Source organism: Anarhichas minor, unplaced genomic scaffold (assembly GCF_050575085.1).
Source record: "Anarhichas minor isolate MPS153535 unplaced genomic scaffold, ASM5057508v1 ptg000040l, whole genome shotgun sequence".
In the NCBI taxonomy this organism is placed as follows: Eukaryota; Metazoa; Chordata; class Actinopteri; order Perciformes; family Anarhichadidae; genus Anarhichas; species Anarhichas minor.
In genome coordinates, this window is record NW_027466486.1 from 8367910 (window position 1) to 8389601 (window position 21692).

Genomic DNA, 21692 nt, shown 5'->3' on the forward strand with positions numbered 1-21692 from the left:
TTGGATCTCTGGGGCGTTAAATTGGAAACCCGCATCTTATTGGTCAAGGGCTGTGTCTCAGAGAAGAGAGTCCGGAAGTTAGTTCCAGCTGGAAGGAACTGACACGGCGACGAACTATCAAGGTAAACAAGCACTGCTGGTCTCTGTTTGATTGTTTTATTCGCGAGTATTGATCATTTGAAGAACTGACATTAGCATATATTATAGGTTTATCACGTAATGTTAATTTGTTTGTTTCGCGATACAATATGGTGGCTAACTGTCAAGTTCACTTTAATGTCATTACTTTGTTATGCTAAATTCAGCTCTGCTTGGACTGACTGTTAACCTGATTATGACTGACTATTAAATGTGCGTTACGATTATTTGTGTGTTATGTAGGTTTGCAAGCGTTGATCGTCATGTCCCTGCAGGAAGAGCTAGTGTAGGAGATGCACGCAGCTTTGCGCCTGGCAGTAGTGGCAGTCCCGATGGGTGTGCTGCTGTCCCGGACCATGGCGTGGATGTCCAGCGGCAAGACGCATCCAGAGCTCATCAGCAGACTGAGGGGTAATGGGCAGATGTCAGGGACCTAAGCTTTGACATTACAAGGAATTGACTTAATACCTCAAAGGTCCACAACTAAACATATGTTGAGTGTGACAGCTGGTGCGTTTATAATGTAAACAAAAAAAAGGGGATTAGCCTCTCTTTAGTAATATGGAGGATCATTTAATATATATATATATATATATATATATATATATATATATATATATATATATTGATATACCTCCAAGCTTTAAATATTGACCCAGTACTATGCTTTTATTCTCATTTGTTTTATCTAAAAAGCATGTATTAATTAGTTTTCCATTCACATTAAAGGGTAAATGGAAACTCACAGGGTTCAACCTGCACACATTTTATATTTTCGCTCGGTGTAATTGCCTCCTCTTTTCTCCTCTAGATCACGGAGTGATCCGCAGCGACCGAGTGTTTGATGCCATGCTGGCCACAGACAGAGGGCTCTACGCTATAGACTATCCTTATGCAGACTCTCCTCAGTCCATAGGTATCCATTTTAGTCATTCTTTAAAGACACATACACACACTTGCCTATTAATATGGTAACAGTTATTTGAGTAAATACATTCATTGTGGAGTTATGTTGTGTTTCATGAGCACAGATGTGTGATATGACTGTGTTGTGCGTTTTCTTATCACAGGCTACAGAGCGACCATCAGTGCACCACACATGGTGAGTAACAAGCACTGAACTGCTATAATTCACTCATGTACATACACGTGATGGGCTGAATGTTTTTCTATGGCGGTTTGACAGCATGCTCATGCTTTGGAGCTGCTAAGTGACAAACTAACTGAAGGGGCATCGGCACTGGATGTGGGTTCAGGAAGTGGATATCTCACAGCCTGCTTTGCACGGATGGTAAGCGCTGTATAAACTTTGCATGTTTCCTACCAGTTGGTATAAAATGCACTATATGAGTGAGTGCAATAGCTGCATTTTTCTTTTGTTTGTAGACAGGACCTAGTGGTAAAGTGGTTGGCATTGAACACATTGATGAACTGGTTCAAATGTCAATAAAAAATGTGCAAGCTGACGACCCAGAACTGCTCAGCTCTGGACGCATCAAACTTACAAGTGAGTCATGAGATGAAGTCATGGATTTTTTTTATTTTTATTTTGATGTTGCACAGCCATGAAAGACTATAAAAGTCAAACCTACATCTGTCCACAGTGGGAGATGGACGGCTCGGACACCTAGAAGGAGCGCCGTATGATGCCATTCATGTTGGTGCAGCTGCAGCTACTGTTCCTAAGGCTGTAAGGACACGTATGGCTTTCACTTCTGTGAAAATAGAATAAGAGAAATCATGCACTTATTTAGCTACATCCAAAATCCACAACAATGTAGCACAGAGAGTTAAGGTTAAAACACATACAAGTACATATTTATCCTTTATTTAACCAGGATAATCCCATTGAGAATTTAAGATCTCATTTTCAAGAGTCCTGGCCAAGATGTTTCACACCACATAAAAACACAAATAACCGACTTAAAAAGTTAAAGACAACATAAAGACATGAAGAATTTCAAATAAAGTAGACAACAAACAAACCAGCAAATTGCATCAAACAAAGAATTGTCATTTAGTGTCATGACAAGTACATTCAGTGCTCAAATAATCCTTAATCCTGTTTATAAAAGAATCCAGTTTAAAATGTCTCTGTAGCTCAAAGATGAGTCCAAAAACTTTAAAAGTTGTTTTAGCCGAAAACGGTGCAGGTTCTATGAATGATGTACTGTATCTCATTTGTCTGCATGATCGAACATCTACTGTAGTAAAGTGAATCTTAAACGGTCAGGGGTCCCTAAAAAAATAGTGCTGTAAACTATGAGGGAACTTCGATATGCAGAGGGCAGCCGGAAATTGCTTCTTGAACATGAACTCATGTGAAATTTCTGTTTCCTGCCGTCTGTTTGTCAAAGCTCTTGGAGCAGCTGAAGCTTGGTGGGCGGTTGGTTCTCCCAGTGGGCCCCGACGGCGGCAGTCAGGTGTTGGAACAGTACGATCGGCAGAGCGATGGGACCTTTCTCAAGAAAGCTCTGATGGGAGTGATTTACGTCCCCCTGACTGACAAGAGGCGTCAGTGGCCTGGGTATTGCACGAAAACACTCATAACCTATCATTTTAAAACCCAAATCAATGAATGAAAACTACTTTATCTACTGACTAACCTCTGTCAGCTGCCTCTGTAATCTTCAATGTGTGTCATGACTCATGAGTCACATCCACCTCCATCCTGTGGCTTGTTCCTGATCATATCAACGCTGTCCTTCCCTCTCTCCCCAGAGGTGAGCTCTGACTGCAGTGTGGTTGCCCCCACAGGAGGTGGCGTTGGTGTTGCATCTCCGGGGCCCCGTAGCGCTTCTCATGGTTCCACTGAGCTCTGGTCTTAACAGCCACCTGCCCCACTGGGTTGTCTCCCAGCAAAGTACAAGGAGGATCCTTCTCTGTTTGCCCGACCAGATCGTCTTCCAAGAGTGATCAAACTCAGACTGAATGAGCGACCACCGCTGGACTGATGACCATACTCTCAGAATGCTCTGGGTCAGTTAGAGAGTGATGAGGTTATTGTGGATGACAAAGACAGGTTGCCTGAGATCGAAGTGATTCACAGTATTTTATATATGGGTAAGTCAGTCAGGTTCAGCCTTGAGAAAAGTGCAATATCAGCTTAAGAAGCTACAGAACGTGTTCTTCTGGATGATTGTGGGAAATTCAGATGAGTGGTAAATGTGTGACCTTGTGTGTGTAACACTTAAAGACAAACCCAAGTACAAGCCAAGGAAGTTAATTGAAAATTCAGCAAATTAACAATGTAATATATATATTTTGTGGTCGGAAATAGTTTTTACTGGCTTCATATACTGTATGTTTAGGATATGTCCTGTTTGACATTGTTCCTGTAGAGCAAAGGGGTATTGTGCCAAAAAATGATTAACTGAGGCACTGAATTATGTGTAAGATTTATTAATAAAACCTACTAAATGGATAAATTATCGTTTTCACTTTTCTACAGCAAATTATTTCATCAGGGAGAGCTACAGAAAGGACACGGAAGGAACGTTTAATATTTTGAAGGAGAGTAGGACACAAGATTTTAATAAGGTTCTACAGAAAATAAAATGTTATTGTCTGGCACCAATTTATTCAACATAGTCATACAGAATACCATATTTACTCTCAACAGAGTAAAATAAAAGCCGTGTTCTGTGACAATATAATACAAATAATAATAGAATAAATTATTTTACCCTCAATATTACCTTACCTTATTATCTTTAAAGACATATTGTCTTAAATGTAATAATCATTGATGAACATTTTAAATCGTTTTTCCAGAGAATTCCAGCTATACAACCTCTTCTCATGTAATAGACAAACACTTATTAATATTATGACTTCAACCTCATATCAGTTCATTACTCTGAGAATATCTAATTAAAAACCAAACTAAATACGCATTCTGAACAGTTGGTGGCGATAATGCCTCGATGAGCTGATTTGTTCATAAAGACAAATGAAAAGAAGAAGAAACGGTAAGGTTTGATGCGTTGAACTACACATTGGACTGATTGGACTACATATTTACGTCATCGCTGTGCGCGTTTATCGAGAAGGTCCTCCAGCTAGAGAGCGATGCACGTGAGCGTGTCAGTCAGAGGTTTGAGAAAACGTAGTTTGCTGTCTGTCTTCTCTTCGGCTCAAACGGGCGTTAATAATAATAATAGGCGTGTAATTGAGCAAATACAGCGTCACTTTATTTCATTTTACAACGTTATTTGTCCTCTGAATCGCCATTTTTACTCTCCACGGTGTAAACGGAGCAGCTCTACGATGGAGCAGGCAGCATGCGACAGTTCAACGCCACCGGCGGAGGTAAACACGCCGGTGTCCGGTGAGAAAACCACCACGGAAGAGGCGGCAGAGAGTGTGAAAAGAAAGAGCGACGAGACAACCTGCGAAGCCGAGACAAGTGGCCAAAGCAAGAGGCGAAGAGGAGCGGGAGGGAAGAAGCTCCGTCCGGGCGAGAGATACATCCCCCCTCCGCAGAAGCGGAACCCGGGTGTGAGCTTTAGCAAGGAGCACTTCGACGAGACCTCGTACTACTTTGAAGGTGGCCTACGCAAAGTCTACCCGTACTACTTCGACTTCAAAACGTACTGCAAAGGTCGGTGGATTGGGAAGAGCCTCCTGGAGGTGTTCAAGAGCGAGTTCAGAGCCGAGTCCATCGAGTATTACCAGAGGGCCACCAAAGAGGGTCGCATCCGGCTGAACGAGACACCTGTGGACGACCTGTCTGTGGTGCTCAGGGTCAGTGTCACCAAGTATGATGTCATGTCTGAGGTGCCAGTGTTATCATGAGGCTATTATAAGCATGGCTCAATGACAGAATAAGTTATCGTGATATTAAGTCTGTCTGCTGTATTGATGTTTCTAAATGTGACCTAGCCTTTTTAAATGTGTCTCTAGCTTTTTCTTGTTAGGACAGAATACTTTTTGTCACATGGCAGAAGTTTAACCTCCATTCCTCTCATTAAAGATGTGACTAAACCAAATCCGTTTCATGCGATCTGCTGTATCACAAACGTGTTTGTGACCATCCACAGAATAATGACCACATGAAGAACACGGTGCATCGCCACGAGCCCCCTGTAGTCGGCAGACCCCTGGAGGTTCTGGTGGACGACGGGGAAGTGCTTGTGGTCAACAAGCCCGCCTCCATCCCGGTCCACCCCTGCGGCCGTTTCCGCCACAACACGGTGATTTTCATCCTGGGAAAAGAGCGAGGCATCTCTGAGCTCCACACAGTCCACAGACTGGACAGGCTCACCTCGGGAGTGCTGCTGTTTGCCAGGACGCTGGAGACATCAAAGAAACTGGACCAGTTGGTGAGAGACAGACAGGTACGTTCAGGACGTGGTGGATTTACGCTTTCACTGACATGTGCACATTCGTATGCCAGTGGGTTTAGACAATAATGGTAATATTTCTCAGGAGATGTTCTGTAGCTTTTGTCATACTTTTCCCGTAATGCATCAAAGGTGCATTTGCCATAGCGGTCTCAAAAATGTCCTTTATATTTGTACTTTCTAACAGCTTGAAAAGGAGTACGTGTGCAGAGTAGAGGGTGAGTTTCCAGAAGAGGAGCTGATCTGCGAGGAGCCCATCCTGGTCGTTTCCTTTAAAATTGGCCTCTGCCGTGTCGATCCGAAGGGAAAGGATTGCAGAACCGTGTTCCAGAGGCTCACCTTTAATGGGAAAACCAGCGTGGTCCGCTGTTTACCAGTGACTGGCCGCACACACCAGATCAGGGTCCACCTCCAGTACCTGGGCTTCCCCATCCTCAATGATCCCATCTATGGGTCCTTGGCCTGGGGTCCACACAGGGGGAGGGGGGGACTGGTGGGAAAGAGTAACGAGGAGCTCTTTCAGGCCCTGGTAGAGGAACATCGCTCGCAGGAAAGTCTCCACCTGCTGGATATTCCGGACGATGGGATTGAGCAAGAGGCCGAGAAAAACAAAACGTCTGAGAAAGGACAATCATTAGATGGCCCTTCTGAACCCAACAAAAGTGCAGAGAGTCATCAGACCGACACACAGGTGCCAGCATGTGGCAGCTCAAGCAGTGAGACGGTGGATAAGGTGAGTCAGGGCTGCACGGACCCAGACGGTAACGATGCCTCCTCTCCCAAAACTCAGCCCAACAAATCAAATGGAAATCAAACGGAGGCAACAACTCTCAAAAGTCCTCCAGAGACGAGAGACCACCTGTGTAGTGAATGTAAGCTGGTCCGACCAGATCCCACAGAGAAGGAACTCATCATGTATCTCCACGCTTTACGCTACAAAGGACCTGACTTTGAATATTCCACAAGTTTACCCGATTGGGCCAAAGAGGACTGGGTCGAGGCGGATTGGTGATGACCTGATGCTCATGACTTTGGTGTTTATGTTACTGCCATCGTGCATGCTTTTTCCTCAAACATTTAAAAGAATGATCAGAAATCCTTTGAGAGGTTTTGCTCTCTTTGGCAGTTTAGATTTTCCTGTCTTAACATATGCTGAATGTAGAAATATGTTCCCTTTGGCTCCAAGCTTTTTATGCCTTAAATACAAATAGAAAATGGGTTTTGTATTCATTCTCATTTTTGTTTTAATCGTCAAGAAAATAGTTTTAATTTGATTTCATCCTTTTTAAGTCTAATCTGCCCAGTGCTCAAACCATGATCTGAAATAAAAAGCCAGTCTGCAGGAAAATAAATGATTTATTTTATTTGAGCTTTGTGAAAAGTTAACATTGACACCTGTAAACGATAGTGGCGGTGAGGTGGAGGTGGAGTCAGCGATTCTGGAGAAAGAAATAACCCCCCCCCTCCCCCTCCATATGTACCAATCCTCTTGCTCTCACTGGAGTCAGAATCCCTGACTCCACATTTAAAGGCCCAGTGTGTAGTGTTTAGGAGGAACTAATGGCAAAAATGGAATATAATATTGATAAGTATGCTTTCTCAAGTGTATAATCACCTGAAAATAAGAATTGTAATTTTGTTACCTTTTAGAATGAGCCATTTATATCTACATAACAAGCGGGTCGTCTTCGTGGGGTCCGCCTTTTGCGCTGCCATTATTCTACAGAAGCCCAGAATGGACAAACGGAACACTGGCTCTATGGGGCCTTTAGCGTCTTCTCATCTGCCGCTGTGGTGCCTACACACTTGGCACACCAGAGAAGTTTCAGTTGGTTGCAATCCCACACACTAGACCTTTAGGTTCGTCTGTTGATTGAAAGCCTGTGAATCATTTTGTCCGTCTCTAAGGCAGGTTATTTTCTGCCGAGTGATTTTTAAAATGAATGCTCAATGTAGAATTGTGATTGTACAGTCAAGATGTCAAAAGGAAACACTTCTTACAAAGAGAAAGCTGGGAAATAAAGCTGCTCATAGGCACATCAAACAGAGAAGTCTCTTCTTTGCCAGGCCTTTGTGCTGAACCACCATCACTGCACAACTAACACCTCTTTTTATATACTTATTAAGAACCATAGACATCTCTTTTATCTTTACTTTTTTAAAGGACGCACTCTTTGCACAAAACACAGAGTTTCCGTAGTTTCAGCATCTGAACCAACCTGTTGAAAGACATTTGGCACATGCTGTTTATGTCATAAATACTGTAATTTGCACATAAAACCAGCTGATGTGACATCTCAGCTGTGGGGTGGGCTGTAGACGGGCTTTCCTCTTCGTAGATTATCTGTTGGAGGTTCTCTTAACAGTGCTGCTGCAAGGTCTATATACAAATTGCTAGCTGTTGAAGCAGTTGCATGTGATGCACAACTACTGCTTCAGAAATAGAGATTAGAGCTTCCTCCTTAATTTGCCAACAGTGTATAAACCCACACATAGTGTTATATCTGCATTAAAACCCTTTTTTGCCTTTTTGTAAAGTACGTAAACATTAAATGTATTTGGCACCAACACTTGAATAAACAGCATGACTCTTAATTTGACAGTGAAACACTAAATGCAACCAACCTAGGACACTACAAATGACACGTTACTCACTGTAGCTTTCTGGCTTTCTATGCAATGGTCACAAAGGACATACTGTACACATTGTTGCCACAAGTGCAAAAACCAACTGACTTTAGTGAAGTGATAGTTTGCGACTCAATGCAGCTCTTTCTCCGTTTATCTCACATTTATCAAATAGTATTCAGTCCATGAATGTAGGTCCATTGTAGGTCCATTGAGGTCTTTTCCTGCATGGAGACACTGTATTTCGTTATAACCCAGTCCGTGCAGATGTTACAAAATTTCCAGGCACAAAGTAAACTCTGCAGCAGCAGGTGCAGTACTTGATTTTTTATTTTTTCTATGAAAGCTTTATCTTTCATTGTCTTTCATTTCATTTTTTACAAGTCATGCTTTGATTAGACCTTTCACTGAGGAGACACTCATGATCTGTAACAACCCTGGCAGCAACATTAGACAAACATGCTGTCACATGTTACATTTGGGTGGCTTATTTTTCCTTTATTACTCAAAAGTAACGGTGTATGCTCCTTTTGTATATGCCTATGCAAGTATATTGTTTGCAAAGATTCCTCCATCTTTGCTCAGCATGTGTCCTCACGTTTTCCACCTCTCTTGATCCAAACGTCTGGCAGGTCTGGCTTACTGTTGGGTAAGATCACAGCTTCTTCACTCTGACTGGTGCGGCCCTTATTAGTCTCATAAACGGTTTCTTTCAGTGAGAGACGAAGTGTGTCTCTCTTCCCGTTTAGATGTCCTGGTTGTAACTGAACCTCTTCTTCGCCTTCATTTTGTTGCGTACTGGAAGGCCCTGGTTCAATGTCACTCAGGCACGTTTCATTAGAGTCCTCCAGACCCTCGCAGGAGCTCTGAGACAGGGAGGAGAGGTTCCCTGTATTAGGGTGGTGATGGTGATGGAGGCTCTCCTCTGTGGTTTGGTCGTCTCTGCAGTGAGACGGCTGGTCAGTGGTCTCCAGTGTGTGGCTGACGATGGTGTCCTCCATGCTGGAAGATGAGGAGAACGATGTATTGCTCCAGTCCTTTACCCCACCAGACTGGCCTCTGAATGTTTTACACAGCAGCTTGTCCTTCGCTACGCCTTCAGGCCGCAGGGAGGTTTCTCTGTACGGAGATGAGGTCTGAAGGGCTGGAGGCTGTTGGCAGGTGTCATGTTGATGACTGCACATCTCCTCACTGTCCCCGCATATGCTATTCCTGCCCACGTCCCTCCCACAGTAATCGATCTCATCAGAGAGCACAGACGGCCGGTTGGACAGCTTACTGGTGCATGTGCTGTTTTCAAAGCTGTCGCTCAGTCGATAGGCCAACGGCTGCAGCTCGTACTGCTCCGGTCCTCGGCCCCCAGCTCCCCCTGCTCCAGTCTGTTTCTGTCTCTGGTGACGTTGGTGGTCGGGGTAGAGATAGTCACCTGCTTCTTTGTCATAACTCCTCCTCACTCTAGATCTGCCAAAGGCCCCGTTAGCTGACAAGGAACCGGGCTCTGCTGCCGAGCAGGAGGACAGCACGCCATCATTGTGATCTGAGAAACACGGCAGCGAGATCTTTCCGCAGTTTTTCTGGGGTCCACAAAAGCAACACAGGGACTGGAAAAAGAAGGTTGCAAATCCACATGCTACACATTTCACCAAAAATAGGAAAATCCCCAGTTTTCGGAACAGCAAGACCGTGGCAGGCAACATGATGATCCCCATGGAGAAAAATGCACCAGAAACTATTGCTACGGGACATCCCATTCTTTTTGTGGAGTGTGCTACTTTGCCAAATTTGTCTGAATGAGGAGCCAAGCTGTAGGAAATGCAGTAGTTGGCAACAAAGTCAACAGACAGCCCTGCTGCTGCTGATATAAACAGAGCCTCGATGCCGCTCAGCTGCCATTCAAGAAGAACAAGGAGGCCGATAGTGACAAAAACACTCCCTCCTACAGCCACAGTCCCATATATGCTCAGTAGAATGTTCCAGGTGGTTAAGAGAAGCAAAGCAAACGTGAGAGCTACTGAGAAGCCAGCTACTACTAGAGTCTCTGAGCTTAAAGCTTGTTGTAGATCAAAAAGAGACAGGTGACTGATGAACCAGCCATTCTCCAGCCCTTGTGGCGCGCCTGACATTTCTCTATTAAACCATGTCAGGATTTCTTTGTATAAAAGACTGGTTCGGCTAAAGTTGAAGCTGTAGAGGTATGTGGTTTTGAATGCCAACACGAGGGCAGCGACCCTGCCATCTGGCTGGAAGTACAGGCCTCCGCTGTGGGCCAGATGGCCCTCAGCATACCTCTCCTCCAGCATCATACTGAGGCAGTTCTCAAACACGCTGGGCGGGTAGGGGAAAGGGATGTCATTACAGCAAAAATGGAGGGAGTCATCACTCTCTGAGCACCGCCTGACAGACACCCACTGTGTTAGCTGCTCCACAAGACAGATATTGTCTGTCACAACGTCTTTATCCTCAGGTGACGGAGGGGAATAAAAGCTTTGGTTCTGAACCCGTCCACATAAATCCCTCAACCAAACCTGAGCGTCTGGCTGGCTCATGTTAAAGTCTGTGTCAAAAACCAAAGAGCTATTGCTCTTGGGGTTAAAGTGATCCCCGTTATCAGTTGGTTTGACACCCCAAACAAGGCTTAACTCAACGGGTTTATCCTCTCCATTCCTCTGTCTCTCAAACATAAACATGTGACTATACTCTGCGTCGTATCTTTCAAACGGGTGATTGGAGCGGAAAAGCTGGGCAACCCTGCTGTCTAAGGTGGGCAGCTTCATGCCTGGGTCAATGCAGGACATGTACGTGCCCCCAGCAGCCAGCACTGCAAACCAGCACACCCAGATGTACCTAAACTTCACCACTCCACAAGGCAGGATTTTCAGAAATAACAAATTGGAAGTGTCACTGAGACCTCTTTTTAATTCTCTCAGCTTCTGCCCGAGATTGAAGAGGCATCTCTTGCGCAAGCTCGTATCCCAGAAGCCACCGGCGTTTTTGGAGCAGCATGGTTTCCATCCCTGCACTGCTACGGACGCAGAGGACGCTTCTATGTAGCGCTCGCGCAGAATGAAAGAGCACGGCAGCCAAACTAATGCCACGATGGAGCTGATAAATGAGGCCGTTCCTAGATAAACAGCGAAACATCTGATTACTGTGATGCTGCTGATATAACCAGAGAAAAACGCTGCGCTGGAGGTCAACCCCGACGCTAAAATCAAATAGCCGACTTCCTGCAAAGCTCTGTTTACTCTCTTCTCAAGGGAGGCCGACGGATTCTGGGATAGCTGCAGATTCCAGAAATCAGCGAAGACGAAAACCTGATTGGAGCAGCTTCCCAAGAGAATAAGAGCTGCTGAGAGGTTGACTAGCGGGAAGAATGTCAGGCGAAATGCTACTTTGTAGAAGAAATAGGAGGTCAGGAGGGAGCCTGTGATCGCTATCACAGATAATGCTACTATGAAGAGAGAGTGGAGATACAGAGCCATAGTGAAAAGAAGAGAGGCAACCGCCAGCACAGGGTAGATGGAATCTCTTGCCAGGTAATACTTGAAAAGCCTCTGCTTGATGCCGAAGTCCATGCCAGTGATAGTGGTGTTGTTGTACCTCAGCTCCCTGCCCTCAAGACTGTTCATGTACATCTCCATCATGTGTTCTCCTTTGTCGACGGGCAAGAACAGAAGGCTGTACTTCAGCGTAGGGATCTTGTATTCAACGGTCTGCGGGCCGAGGAAGTCTTTATCAACCAGGAAGTGCAGGATCTGGAACACCACACGAGATTGTTTACAGTGGGACGGGACAGAGGAACAGCCGCCATGTTTGGGTCTCTCGACACAGGCCTCCACTAGATGTCCCTGATGATAGTACGGACCACATTTCCGGAGAAGGTTCAAAGACTCAGACACCTTCGGGAGAAAATGGAAAAAAAATTCAGACCCTAAAACATATTCAGTGCACTCCAGAGTTAGTTATAACTAAGTATTGTAAACTACCTCATCCACTTTCCCTGAACCTGCAGCATCAACTTTAAGGACAATTTTGTAAAATGCGCACATTTGTTTTCTGCAGGAAAGTTGGATGAGAAGATCATTCCCACTCTCCATCTTCTGATCTAACTCTTGACTAAAAAAAGCAATTGTTCTTTAAAAACACGTACTGGACAGTGTACCATCTACAAAAACCTATAACCCATGTAGTAACTTGTTGTTTGGTAAATTCTTAATAAGAGAAGAAAGCTTCAGAACCTGGTGTGAGGTGAGACTGAGGCAGCAGGAGGCGTTAGTGAGGACAGCCAAGTAATTCCCCAGAGACCAGCTTGGACAACAGCCGCCTCTGGACGTGCCCTCGGCCTCCCCCCTCACATGCTGCTGGCACAAGTCCTGGAACTGAGCCTGGGAGCGAATCTGTATTAGACGAGTGAAAGATCTTTTGAACACATGTCCAGTTTTAAAACAAACTCAGAAAAAATGAATTCATTTCAGACAAAACAATGCACATAAAGTAATTTTTTAAAATGTGGGTCGGGGGATTAAAGAGAGCGGAGGCAAAGAGTGAGATTGACAGACGCTGACGACTAAAGAGATGACGAATGAAGCAAAAGTCAGAGGAGCAAAGGGGAGACTGAGTAGATCGGAGCGAACCCTGGATTGCTCCATCTCACACATGGCGTGGATGGCCTTCAGACTCCAGAGACTGGCTGAGTTTTCTGATCGAAACACCAGCTGAGCCAAATGCTCGCCTGCACGGAGAGAGACAGATGGTTTCAACATACAGGAACAAGATGGACAGCTGTGGATCATCACTTTGTTGGACTGGTGAGAAAGGTCAGAATGGTTAAACCATTGTCGAACCAGGCTAGAAACACATTTCTTGTGTGTTCTATCCTCCCGTCTGTTTTGAACAAAAAATAAGGCTTTATAAAGTGAAAACCTCAAGTCTTGGAACTGCTCATAAATCCATTTAGGGAGTTTTCTGTGTATTTATTAGGCAAACCAAACTACAGTCTTGTCTGATCTGCCAGCACACTATTTCAAAATAGAGCTTAGAGACAAAAAATCTTGGATAACCTGCTAAATGAAATGCATTCAAACGGTTCTCTTCGAAGCTAAAAGCTATTATTCACGTCTTCTCACAATTGTTTTATTGATTTGCAGTTAACCAATAAGCTGTAACTGTTGTTTTTTATGTTGTACTGTTTTCATTAGTTTGCTGGGAGTGCTAACAAGCTGGAAGGCTTTGCCTTCAGCTCACAGGATTTGCATATATGCAAGTTGCTCAACTGTTGAATAAGCCCTCATCACATTTACATTGTTTTAACAATATTTCCATTTCATTGTCTTGCTCTGCTGAGGATGAGGGAGCCAGCAGTGTTACGCATCCTTCATAACTTCATAACAAAAATCTACTATCAGGATTATGGCCATGTTTTGATTGTTACTATACATTTGAGAGATTCATTTATGACGGTTTCCTGACCGGAATGAACTGATCAGGACTGACCCACCTGGAGCATCACAGAGGAACGTGTCTGGAGACGAGTCTCTGGCCAGCATCCTCTTGATGCGAAGCCTGGAGGCATCCTGGCTGCCACTGCCGTCTCCGCTGACAGCACCCCCAAAACTAGCACAGATAGAAGCACACATATATGCCCATTTTCAGCCTTATTTATACAAATACACATTTTGTTCCAAATAAGTGGAAAATTGAAAAGTCTCACAATTGAATCATTTTAAACTTGCATTAATTGTTTTGCTTTTTGGCCACTTGGGGGCTGTGCAATAAGCTGTAAACCCAACTCTGACATATTTTCACATCCAGCAGACATGTGGCAACAGTCATTTGAAGTTGTGTTTCCGGCTACCTGGCAAATGTAAGTCCAATTTTATTTTTGTTTCTTTTTTGGTCTCCACCAACGTCTGAGGGAAATCTCTCCCATTAGCTGCTAAATGTTCCACTTTGATCACCAGGTAGTCACTAACTTTGTCTGTCGTTTGGTGCTGAGCAGATATTGTACAGTTTATCAGAGCTTTTTCAGTGAAAACACAGATGAGAGCCGTGAGAGTGAATCAAAACAAAGTCGTAGGAAGGAAAACCATAACAAGGAGCTAAAAGACGCAAGAAATCAACCGTATCAAACTGCAGAGTCGGGGGTGATTCTCAGTGGGTTTGTTACTACAAGTTACCCTTTTTGCATTACACATTTGATAATTAATATAAAATATATATATAAATTAGAATAGCTTTAATAACCTCATTTATTTTGTTAAAATGTTGACTATATACTTTTATTAATATCTTCTTGTATTAATAGTCTTAAATAAAATCAGACTAATATTCTTATATTCAATCTGCTTTTATTTCTATTTCTATTTTTGAACGTGTTTTCTGTCATATGTTTAAGTAACCGTTATAGGTATAAGCCCTAGCAAAAACTCAGTTTTCCAGTTTTAGAGCCCTTTCCGGCGACCAACCCTATACACGCAGCATAGAAACTCATATTTGTAAAGCATCTGTGTGCATCAGTCAGTGGTGCAGTCCTTCTGTGTAGAAAGCCTGCGCTCTACTGAATCTCTCTGCTGACCTTCTACTGAGCTGCTGCGGTAAAGGAGACAGTTTTCTCCCCGGGCCAGTGTTCTCCTGCAGCTCAGACAAGCTGGCCTGGCGAACTCCGATGTATGTTCCACGTGGCTCAAAGCCCTGAGAAAAGAGCGCACACACACACACACACACACACACACACACACACACACACACACACACACACACACACACACAGACACACACATCAAAGCTAAAGACACAGTGTGGACGCTGGTGCTCATTGATGCACTGCAGCAGCATACTGAATAAATCAGCATCACAAGCACCATATAATGTTGTCTAAATTAGCTGGTTTGGTATATGAGTGTTTGATGTTATTTGAAAAGAGAGCCCCACACTTATACATCCATCATATCTCATTCTTATGTAAATCTTTTTAGATTCACTTTAACGATGCATTGTTAAGATTCACATGTTGCATTTTCATAATGATGTTTTAATTAGTGTTCATCCTGTAAGCTTGCATCTCAAAGGTGAGAAGATGTAGTTAATTAATACGACAGCGAGCATGATCTCATTCAGTGCAGTTCATTGAATCCGAGATAATATTCAAGTAAATAGATACGGCTGAGATCATGAGTCATTAGAGAAACAGTAATTAACACTCAGCCTAAGGTGGTAAGGGAGGTTTGTGTTGTGGACTTGACAGAAGGGTGACAGTAGATATACTTGTGCTGCACCAAGGGGGGCTGCAGGTTTACATTTTAGACACTGTGTGCCTTTTGTGTGAGTGTGTGTGTGTGTGAGAGAGAGAGACTCACCAGCATTGGGTCAGAGAAGTCTGGCAGTGGACCAATGAAGAGTCCAGCTAGTGAGCATCCCAGCAGCAGCACGGCACAACCCACCAACACTGCTAACGGGTAGTCCACTATCACCTGGGAATAACTGCCAAATAGAAAACCACAGAAGAAGAAGACATGGCACTGAGTAAAAAATAATTATTGTAAACAAAATAGAAGAGACTTTAAAAGAGGCTGTCACAGTGAAACTTCGTTTGAATACTTACTTTCTCAGGATGTAGTACAGTCCTCCGTCCCTGTTAACAGTTGAGAACTTTGTTTATAATAATTTGAATAAAGATACCACACAAAATGCTCGTTACATATGTATCTACAGCCAGCAGTCTGTTAGCTTAGCTTAGCATAAAGGATGGGAACAGGGGGAAACAACTAGCATAGCTCTGTCCAAAGGTAAAAAATAAACTTACCAGCACTTCTTAAGCTCACTGGTTAACACATTATATCTCATTTGGTAAATCCATACAAAACTAAATGTAAACACAGATGGATTGGACAGATCAAGGCTAGCTGTTTCAAGTCTTTATGCTAAGCTAACGGGCTTCTGGGTGGCATCAATCATCTCATCTAACTCTCTGCCAGAACCCAAACAGGCATATTTCCAAAAGTCTTTTGAACACACCTTACTGTCACCACATGCCGCTGCGTCGGTTTCTGTGTCCTGCTCTCGTTTGACCCTCGCAGCCAATGACGTCTCACCGCTCCGGGACGAGACGTCTGATGGGCAGAAGTACAACTATGTTCCACTTTCACCACGACGCCTCCTTCAGGATGAGGACCTGTTGTGTTTGAATGACAGTCGCGGCAGGTGTTTGGCTTGATTGGACCACACTGGCTGCAGTTGGGACATTTTCGGGGATGTGGCGAATTGTAGGCTCCAGCTTGAGGACACTGGGGGACCTAATGAAGAAAGGAAGATAGAAAATGCACATGGAAAATATAAATCACAGAAATTGTGTATATTTTTGGATGCTGGTATCATTCAAGTCTTTTGAGCGATACAATGACTTTTATTGCCCCTGCTTCCCAGATCCTGAATCTATCTCTAACCTTTCTGTTTTAATGAGTCCCCAAGTTTCTATCCTAAACAGCACACAGTACAGTCAGTGCTCAGGCATACTTGGTGATAAAGCTGGCAGGAGGAAGAGGGTCTGTTGAGGCTGCTGCAGCTGTCACATAGCTCCCCTTCAGACTGGATGACTGTCAACTGGGCCTCGGCTGAACACTCGCTGTCAGGAGGGCACAGAGACACTGCCGGGATCTCGCTGAGGACAGGAGAAGACAGACAGGAGGAGAGAAAGATGGGTGAGAGGGCATGAAAAAGAGAAGAGAGGGAATATATGGCTGCAGGAGAGTAGAAATGATTGACAGGTATATGCAAGAAAGACAAAGGAGCAACAAAAACTGAAGAGTTCAGTCAGGGAAACCGTGCAGAAGGCAATGTTTGTAAAACTTAACAATCTATCTAATTGATTGACATCTCAGGTTCTTGACTGCATTCTTGGCTTCATCTAATATTCAACGGAGAGTCGAGCGGGCCAGCAGAGCTAATGAGGTAAGTAACAGATTTCTGGGTAAGGCACTTGGCTGATGGAGTAAGGAGGCCCAATTAAAAAAGAAGGGAGGCTACAAGTGAAAGAAGTAGAAGAGAGAGTGAGAGACTGTTTACACATCATGTCACAGACCCCGTAATGAAAGAGGTATAGGCGGCTGTCCAGGATAGATAACATGAGTGAGTGAAGACTCTCCTGCAGTCAGGAGAACCCTGGAATAAATGATATGTTTTAAATAAATGTATTCCTGTCTCATTCTAACTACACTATCGTTTGTAGGAAAATGAAACTTCTGCAAACATATCTATTGTGAGCCACACTAGCAGCTATCTCTAGAGATGGTCATATTGGTTGGCCCACCGCTTTGGTCCGTATTGAAATATAACGATTGAATAGATTGATAACAATGTGCAGACATTCATGTTTCCCTGTGGATGAATCCGAGTGACTTTGGTGATCCCCTGATATTTCCACAAGTGCCACCATGAGGTTTGGATTTGTGGTTTTTGAGTGAAATTGATTGGATGGATTGCCATGAAATTTGTTCCAGACATTTATGTTCCCCTCAGGAAGAACTGTAATAACTTAGCTGGTCCCCTGACTTTTTAGCTTTATCTCTTCAATGTCCAGTACTTTTGTTTATGACCAAACACCTGCTAAACGAATGACGTTCTCATCAGCGTCTCAGCTGCGGTTTGTGTTTACAGCTAATTAGCAGATGTTAGAATGCAAACACACTAAGCTACGATGTTAGCGCTGTGCCTAAATACAACCGATAGCATGACGGTAGACTTTTAATCTTGAATTTAATTCCATTCCACTTCTACCATATTATCACATACCAACATACCGAAACAATTACATTATGAAATACAAATACAGAACTTTATTTTAAATTAAAAGATACTAAAGATGTCGCCAGCTGCCATAAAAGCACGAGATGTTGGGTGTAAACATTATTTAGCTTCACTGAAGAGGCGGAACGAGCTGATACAGAGAATAATCTGACTGTATACGATATTCTCAGGCAACACAGAAAATGATTTCCCCAAATTTAAGGGGGAGACTGTCTATATCGAGAAGTTAAATCTGACCGCAGTCCTGATTTCCAGTCAGATAGGATCGTTTACTTTAGTTTTATTTTATCTATTTCCAGAATTTAGATTTTAAGAAGTCATAAAGCCTCATTGTATTTAAGCTAATATAAATCAACCGAACTGATTTACTGAGGAATGCTTTGGTTGTATCTCTCTGGAGGGGCCGTGAGGTCTGTGTCAACTGCCACATGCTTGATTTTCCACAGTAGACTGGATCCAACTGCACTTCCTTTGTCACCATGGCGACAGAGTAAGTCAACAGAGCCTAAATGACCTCACACTGTTTTATTTGCATCCCATAATAAGGCGCACGGATGAAGTGTAGTCTGTTGGTTTGTTGGTATATACAGTAGCAGAGGGATTAGTGGTGGAGCTCAGCGAGGACCTGAATCTCACTGTTTTGTCTTCGTATTACAATAAAGCTGTAATATGATCTGAATTATAAAAAGGCCACAGTGCTCTCAGCAGCTCTTAGGCACAGTGCAAATGTTTGTCATCTAATTTAACCTATTTAGGTGCTGGAGTGAATAAATACACTCATAGAAAGTATCAGGAAGTCAACACTGTTAACACTGTTTCTAATGCTGTAGCATGATAAACTCCATCGCTACAGAACTCCAAGCGTGTAAAATAGATGCTAAATTATTAGCGGGTACTGTGTAACCTGTGACTGACAGCCACTCAGTATTTAATCCCATTACTCCCCTTTGATGGTTCTTCACAGAGCTGCCAACGTAGGCACACACACACACACACACACACACACACACACACACACACACACACACACACACACACACACACACACACACACACACACACACACTCATGAGGAGAGCAATTTGTGATACTCATTAATATTTCATTGGATGAATACAAAAATACATCCAGGAAGGTGTCACCGAGCTGCTCCCCACACCCGGGATTTAAAAAGACACTTGCATTGTGCACTGACGTCAGAATGACCTTATAAATCTGAGAAACATCAAAGCAGTAGAGTATAGTGCAGTGTCTCATTTCATTATAAATACAGTCATTAGCTAAACGAACGAATAAAACACCCATGACATATAAATGAGGGCAGACAAAATATTAGAAACACCTCACAGTATTTAAAGAATTATAATTCAACAGCACCGCAAACTACAGCCTCCAAAATGACAAGAAAGTTAAATGAACATCTCTCTGAAACCGAACACTGTAACCTATGGGTAAGATTTATTACTGGGCTGTTGTATGAGACTGCTTTAGTTTTAGCTGATGAATAAACGCAGTTTGTAAAGTATAAGTAAAGTACATGTAGGTCAAATGTGTGCCTCAGTACAATACGTAAATATTAACAATTTTCCTCTGGTATGTAAGTTGTTCTTAAGACTAATTTTAAACCTTTCAAAGCTAAGTTTGACTGGTGTAGTTGATCTTGTGTGCACTAATTTAAGATATAAGAATAGGGATTGAGGAGAGCTGTAAGGCATTCAAAAGACTCCAGCAAGGAGAATCACAAAATATCTATAACTGGCTTAAGACTCTCAGCTCTTGCTACTCTCTCCTCCATCTGCCTTTAGGTCTCTGCCTCTGTCTCTTTTCCTTTTAACAGCACGTCTCTTACATCAACTCTCCGGATGCCAGTCAATGTCATGTCCTCAAACATCTCCTCAACTGCCAATCACACACACACACACACACACACACACACACACACACACACACACACACACACACACACACACACACACACACACACAAGACAAAAAGCACAAAAGCTCAGGCTGTATGCAGCAGGCAAACTGTTAACCTTCCTAAAAAGACAGCTTCTGTGTTATTTAGAGGACAAAGAGCCTTGAGTATTATTTGTTTTTTATATGTATAAAAAGCAGCAGTGGGTGAGTGACAGGGTGACATCGACCCAGCAGGACGTTGATGACATTGAACAGATCTTACAGTTCTCAAGTCAACTGTGAGTGTGAGACTGCATAGGCTACAGTAGCTTATGTCAAAGGCAAACAATAAGAGCATAACATTTCCTTTATATGATGATAAACTATCGCTCAAAGTACCAGCTCTTGTTTAACATATAGTGCTAAAATACGTATAGGTTGTCAAATGATGGATTTAGTCATGATGACATTTGCCCTGAAAATGCCAAACGTAAAAATCTTAAAAGTAAGTTGACAACAGCCAAATTAAATGAAATGCCAATTATAATAATGTAATGGAAAAAATAGCAACAGTATTATTCATATCATGTGCATAATCCTATTGTCCACCGCTGGATGAACGATACTCACATCGGCCACAGAAGGGTTAAAACGCATCCACGTCTATCACTGGTAATGTCATTTATTTGCCTACGGTACGCACCAGAGAAATGCACGGATAAGAAAAAGCAACTCACCTTTGGTAAGGCTCCTGAATCCCCCTTTCATCTGTAGGAGAACCATCCATCACTATCGCATCAGTGCTTTCTCCTATTATCGAGCGAGCTTCCATCTCCCTCCTGACTGCGCTTTAAAACTAATACAAAAAAATAAAAGGCTAGCATATGAATTTCTTGTTATTTAGAACTGGGTTAACCAAACAGTCCCCATCTGCCCAGACTGAGTACACGAGGACCAGGAGCTTGTTTCTGACGCTGGTACTACAGAGCAGCACCAGGGCTGTTTGGGTTAATCTGCCCCGAGCTTCGCCCTGATTGGCGGAGCCGCGGTGATGCTGGGGACGATGCCTGGTCGCTATCCAACCGGCCGCGGTGCTGGAGCGCCAAGTCACGGATAGTGTGCATTCGTGCCTGCTTAATTGGCTCAGACAGGAGCTACAGTCACTGTTTAGTGAGTACGTTGTGAAGGTGCACAGACAGGGATGCTGCTAATCCCCATTTAGAATGAGAGTATTGTGAATGCGCTATCATGTCAGGGCTGATGAGGTGAATTCAGGTGAAGTATTGTCTCCTTTATTTAAATCAATAGGCTTACCAATCAATAAGGAGGAGACTTAGATCAACTGCACAGTATCAAAAAATATGATATACATGTTTCAAATAAGACAAATAAGAGGCTATATATGGTGTTTACAAGTTGTAACGTGTTGTTAATGATTAATAGCTGCTTTATAGATCAGTTATAAGCCAGTGATAAGAACAACGTTTGGGTTGCCAGATTGTGAATAATCCCTTTTGAATGACTGGACTGATTGAACACATGCAAAAAACAAAAAGTTTTTCAAGAAAAAAATGGGGTGAACGGCATCCATTGGTCTATCTTTAACATAATGCAGAAATAAGTGAGAAGAGAAAAGAGAAGATGGAAAAAAAGATAAAAAGAAATATGACTTTGGGTTTTTTATTAAGAGAAGTGAGAGCCAGAGCCCACCAGCATAAAATAAAGGAGAAACCATGACACAGCAGACCTGTGTGACTTTCTGCTAATGAGGCGGCCGCTGATCTGGCTCTGGTTATAAATATGAATCATGGCACTGGGCCCTTGTGTTTGAGGGGCCACTTTGGGAAAAAAGGAAATGATTTATTGGAAGAAAGGCAAAGAT

General features: G+C 43.2%; 3 protein-coding genes across 5 annotated transcripts; 2 read left to right on the forward strand and 1 right to left on the reverse strand.

Moving 5' to 3' along the window:
* Nucleotides 1–23: 23 nt before the first annotated feature.
* pcmtl (l-isoaspartyl protein carboxyl methyltransferase, like) lies at nt 24–3566 on the forward strand. Of its 3 annotated transcripts, none has more exons than XM_076107955.1 (9): nt 24–122; nt 414–549; nt 950–1054; nt 1209–1240; nt 1325–1429; nt 1525–1645; nt 1743–1828; nt 2496–2665; nt 2896–3566. In XM_076107955.1, exons 2-9 carry the CDS (start codon nt 432–434, stop codon nt 2930–2932), a joined length of 774 nt encoding a protein of 257 aa, XP_075964070.1. In that variant the 5' UTR covers nt 24–122; nt 414–431; the 3' UTR covers nt 2933–3566. The 3 variants fall into 3 exon arrangements, with proteins under 3 accessions (XP_075964070.1, XP_075964069.1, XP_075964071.1); XM_076107954.1 differs by having other exon boundaries at nt 34–122; nt 382–549; XM_076107956.1 differs by having other exon boundaries at nt 35–122; nt 382–549; nt 2860–3566.
* A 634-nt stretch (nt 3567–4200) lies between these two features.
* Nucleotides 4201–7534, forward strand: rpusd2 (RNA pseudouridine synthase domain containing 2). The gene is made up of 3 exons (XM_076108425.1): nt 4201–4884; nt 5181–5477; nt 5671–7534. Exons 1-3 carry the CDS (start codon nt 4210–4212, stop codon nt 6493–6495), a joined length of 1797 nt encoding a protein of 598 aa, XP_075964540.1. The 5' UTR covers nt 4201–4209; the 3' UTR covers nt 6496–7534.
* Nucleotides 7535–8692: 1158 nt separating this feature from the next.
* Nucleotides 8693–20642, reverse strand: disp2 (dispatched RND transporter family member 2). The gene is made up of 10 exons (XM_076107492.1): nt 20548–20642; nt 16623–16767; nt 16125–16402; nt 15712–15741; nt 15467–15590; nt 14686–14801; nt 13609–13724; nt 12746–12843; nt 12350–12508; nt 8693–12010 (listed from the first exon to the last, which is right to left on the reverse strand). Exons 1-10 carry the CDS (start codon nt 20640–20642, stop codon nt 8693–8695), a joined length of 4479 nt encoding a protein of 1492 aa, XP_075963607.1.
* Between the last annotated feature and the right edge of the window lie 1050 nt (nt 20643–21692).

Excerpts from the sequence above, each read along its gene's own strand:
- pcmtl (XM_076107955.1), top strand. The coding sequence starts at position 432 with ATGCACGCAGCTTTGCGCCTGGCAGTAGTGGCAGTCCCGATGGGTGTG. Across the intron at positions 1,646-1,742 it reads TGGACGCATCAAACTTACAA|TGGGAGATGGACGGCTCGGA; the intron begins GTGAGTCATGAG and ends ATCTGTCCACAG. Across the intron at positions 2,666-2,895 it reads AAGAGGCGTCAGTGGCCTGG|GAGGTGGCGTTGGTGTTGCA; the intron begins GTATTGCACGAA and ends TTGCCCCCACAG.
- rpusd2 (XM_076108425.1), top strand. The coding sequence starts at position 4,210 with ATGCACGTGAGCGTGTCAGTCAGAGGTTTGAGAAAACGTAGTTTGCTG. Across the intron at positions 4,885-5,180 it reads ACCTGTCTGTGGTGCTCAGG|AATAATGACCACATGAAGAA; the intron begins GTCAGTGTCACC and ends GACCATCCACAG. Across the intron at positions 5,478-5,670 it reads AGTTGGTGAGAGACAGACAG|CTTGAAAAGGAGTACGTGTG; the intron begins GTACGTTCAGGA and ends ACTTTCTAACAG.
- disp2 (XM_076107492.1), bottom strand. The coding sequence starts at position 20,642 with ATGGAAGCTCGCTCGATAATAGGAGAAAGCACTGATGCGATAGTGATG. Across the intron at positions 15,591-15,711 it reads CTGTACTACATCCTGAGAAA|TTATTCCCAGGTGATAGTGG; the intron begins GTAAGTATTCAA and ends TCTATTTGGCAG. Across the intron at positions 12,011-12,349 it reads TCAGTCTCACCTCACACCAG|GTGTCTGAGTCTTTGAACCT; the intron begins GTTCTGAAGCTT and ends TTTCTCCCGAAG.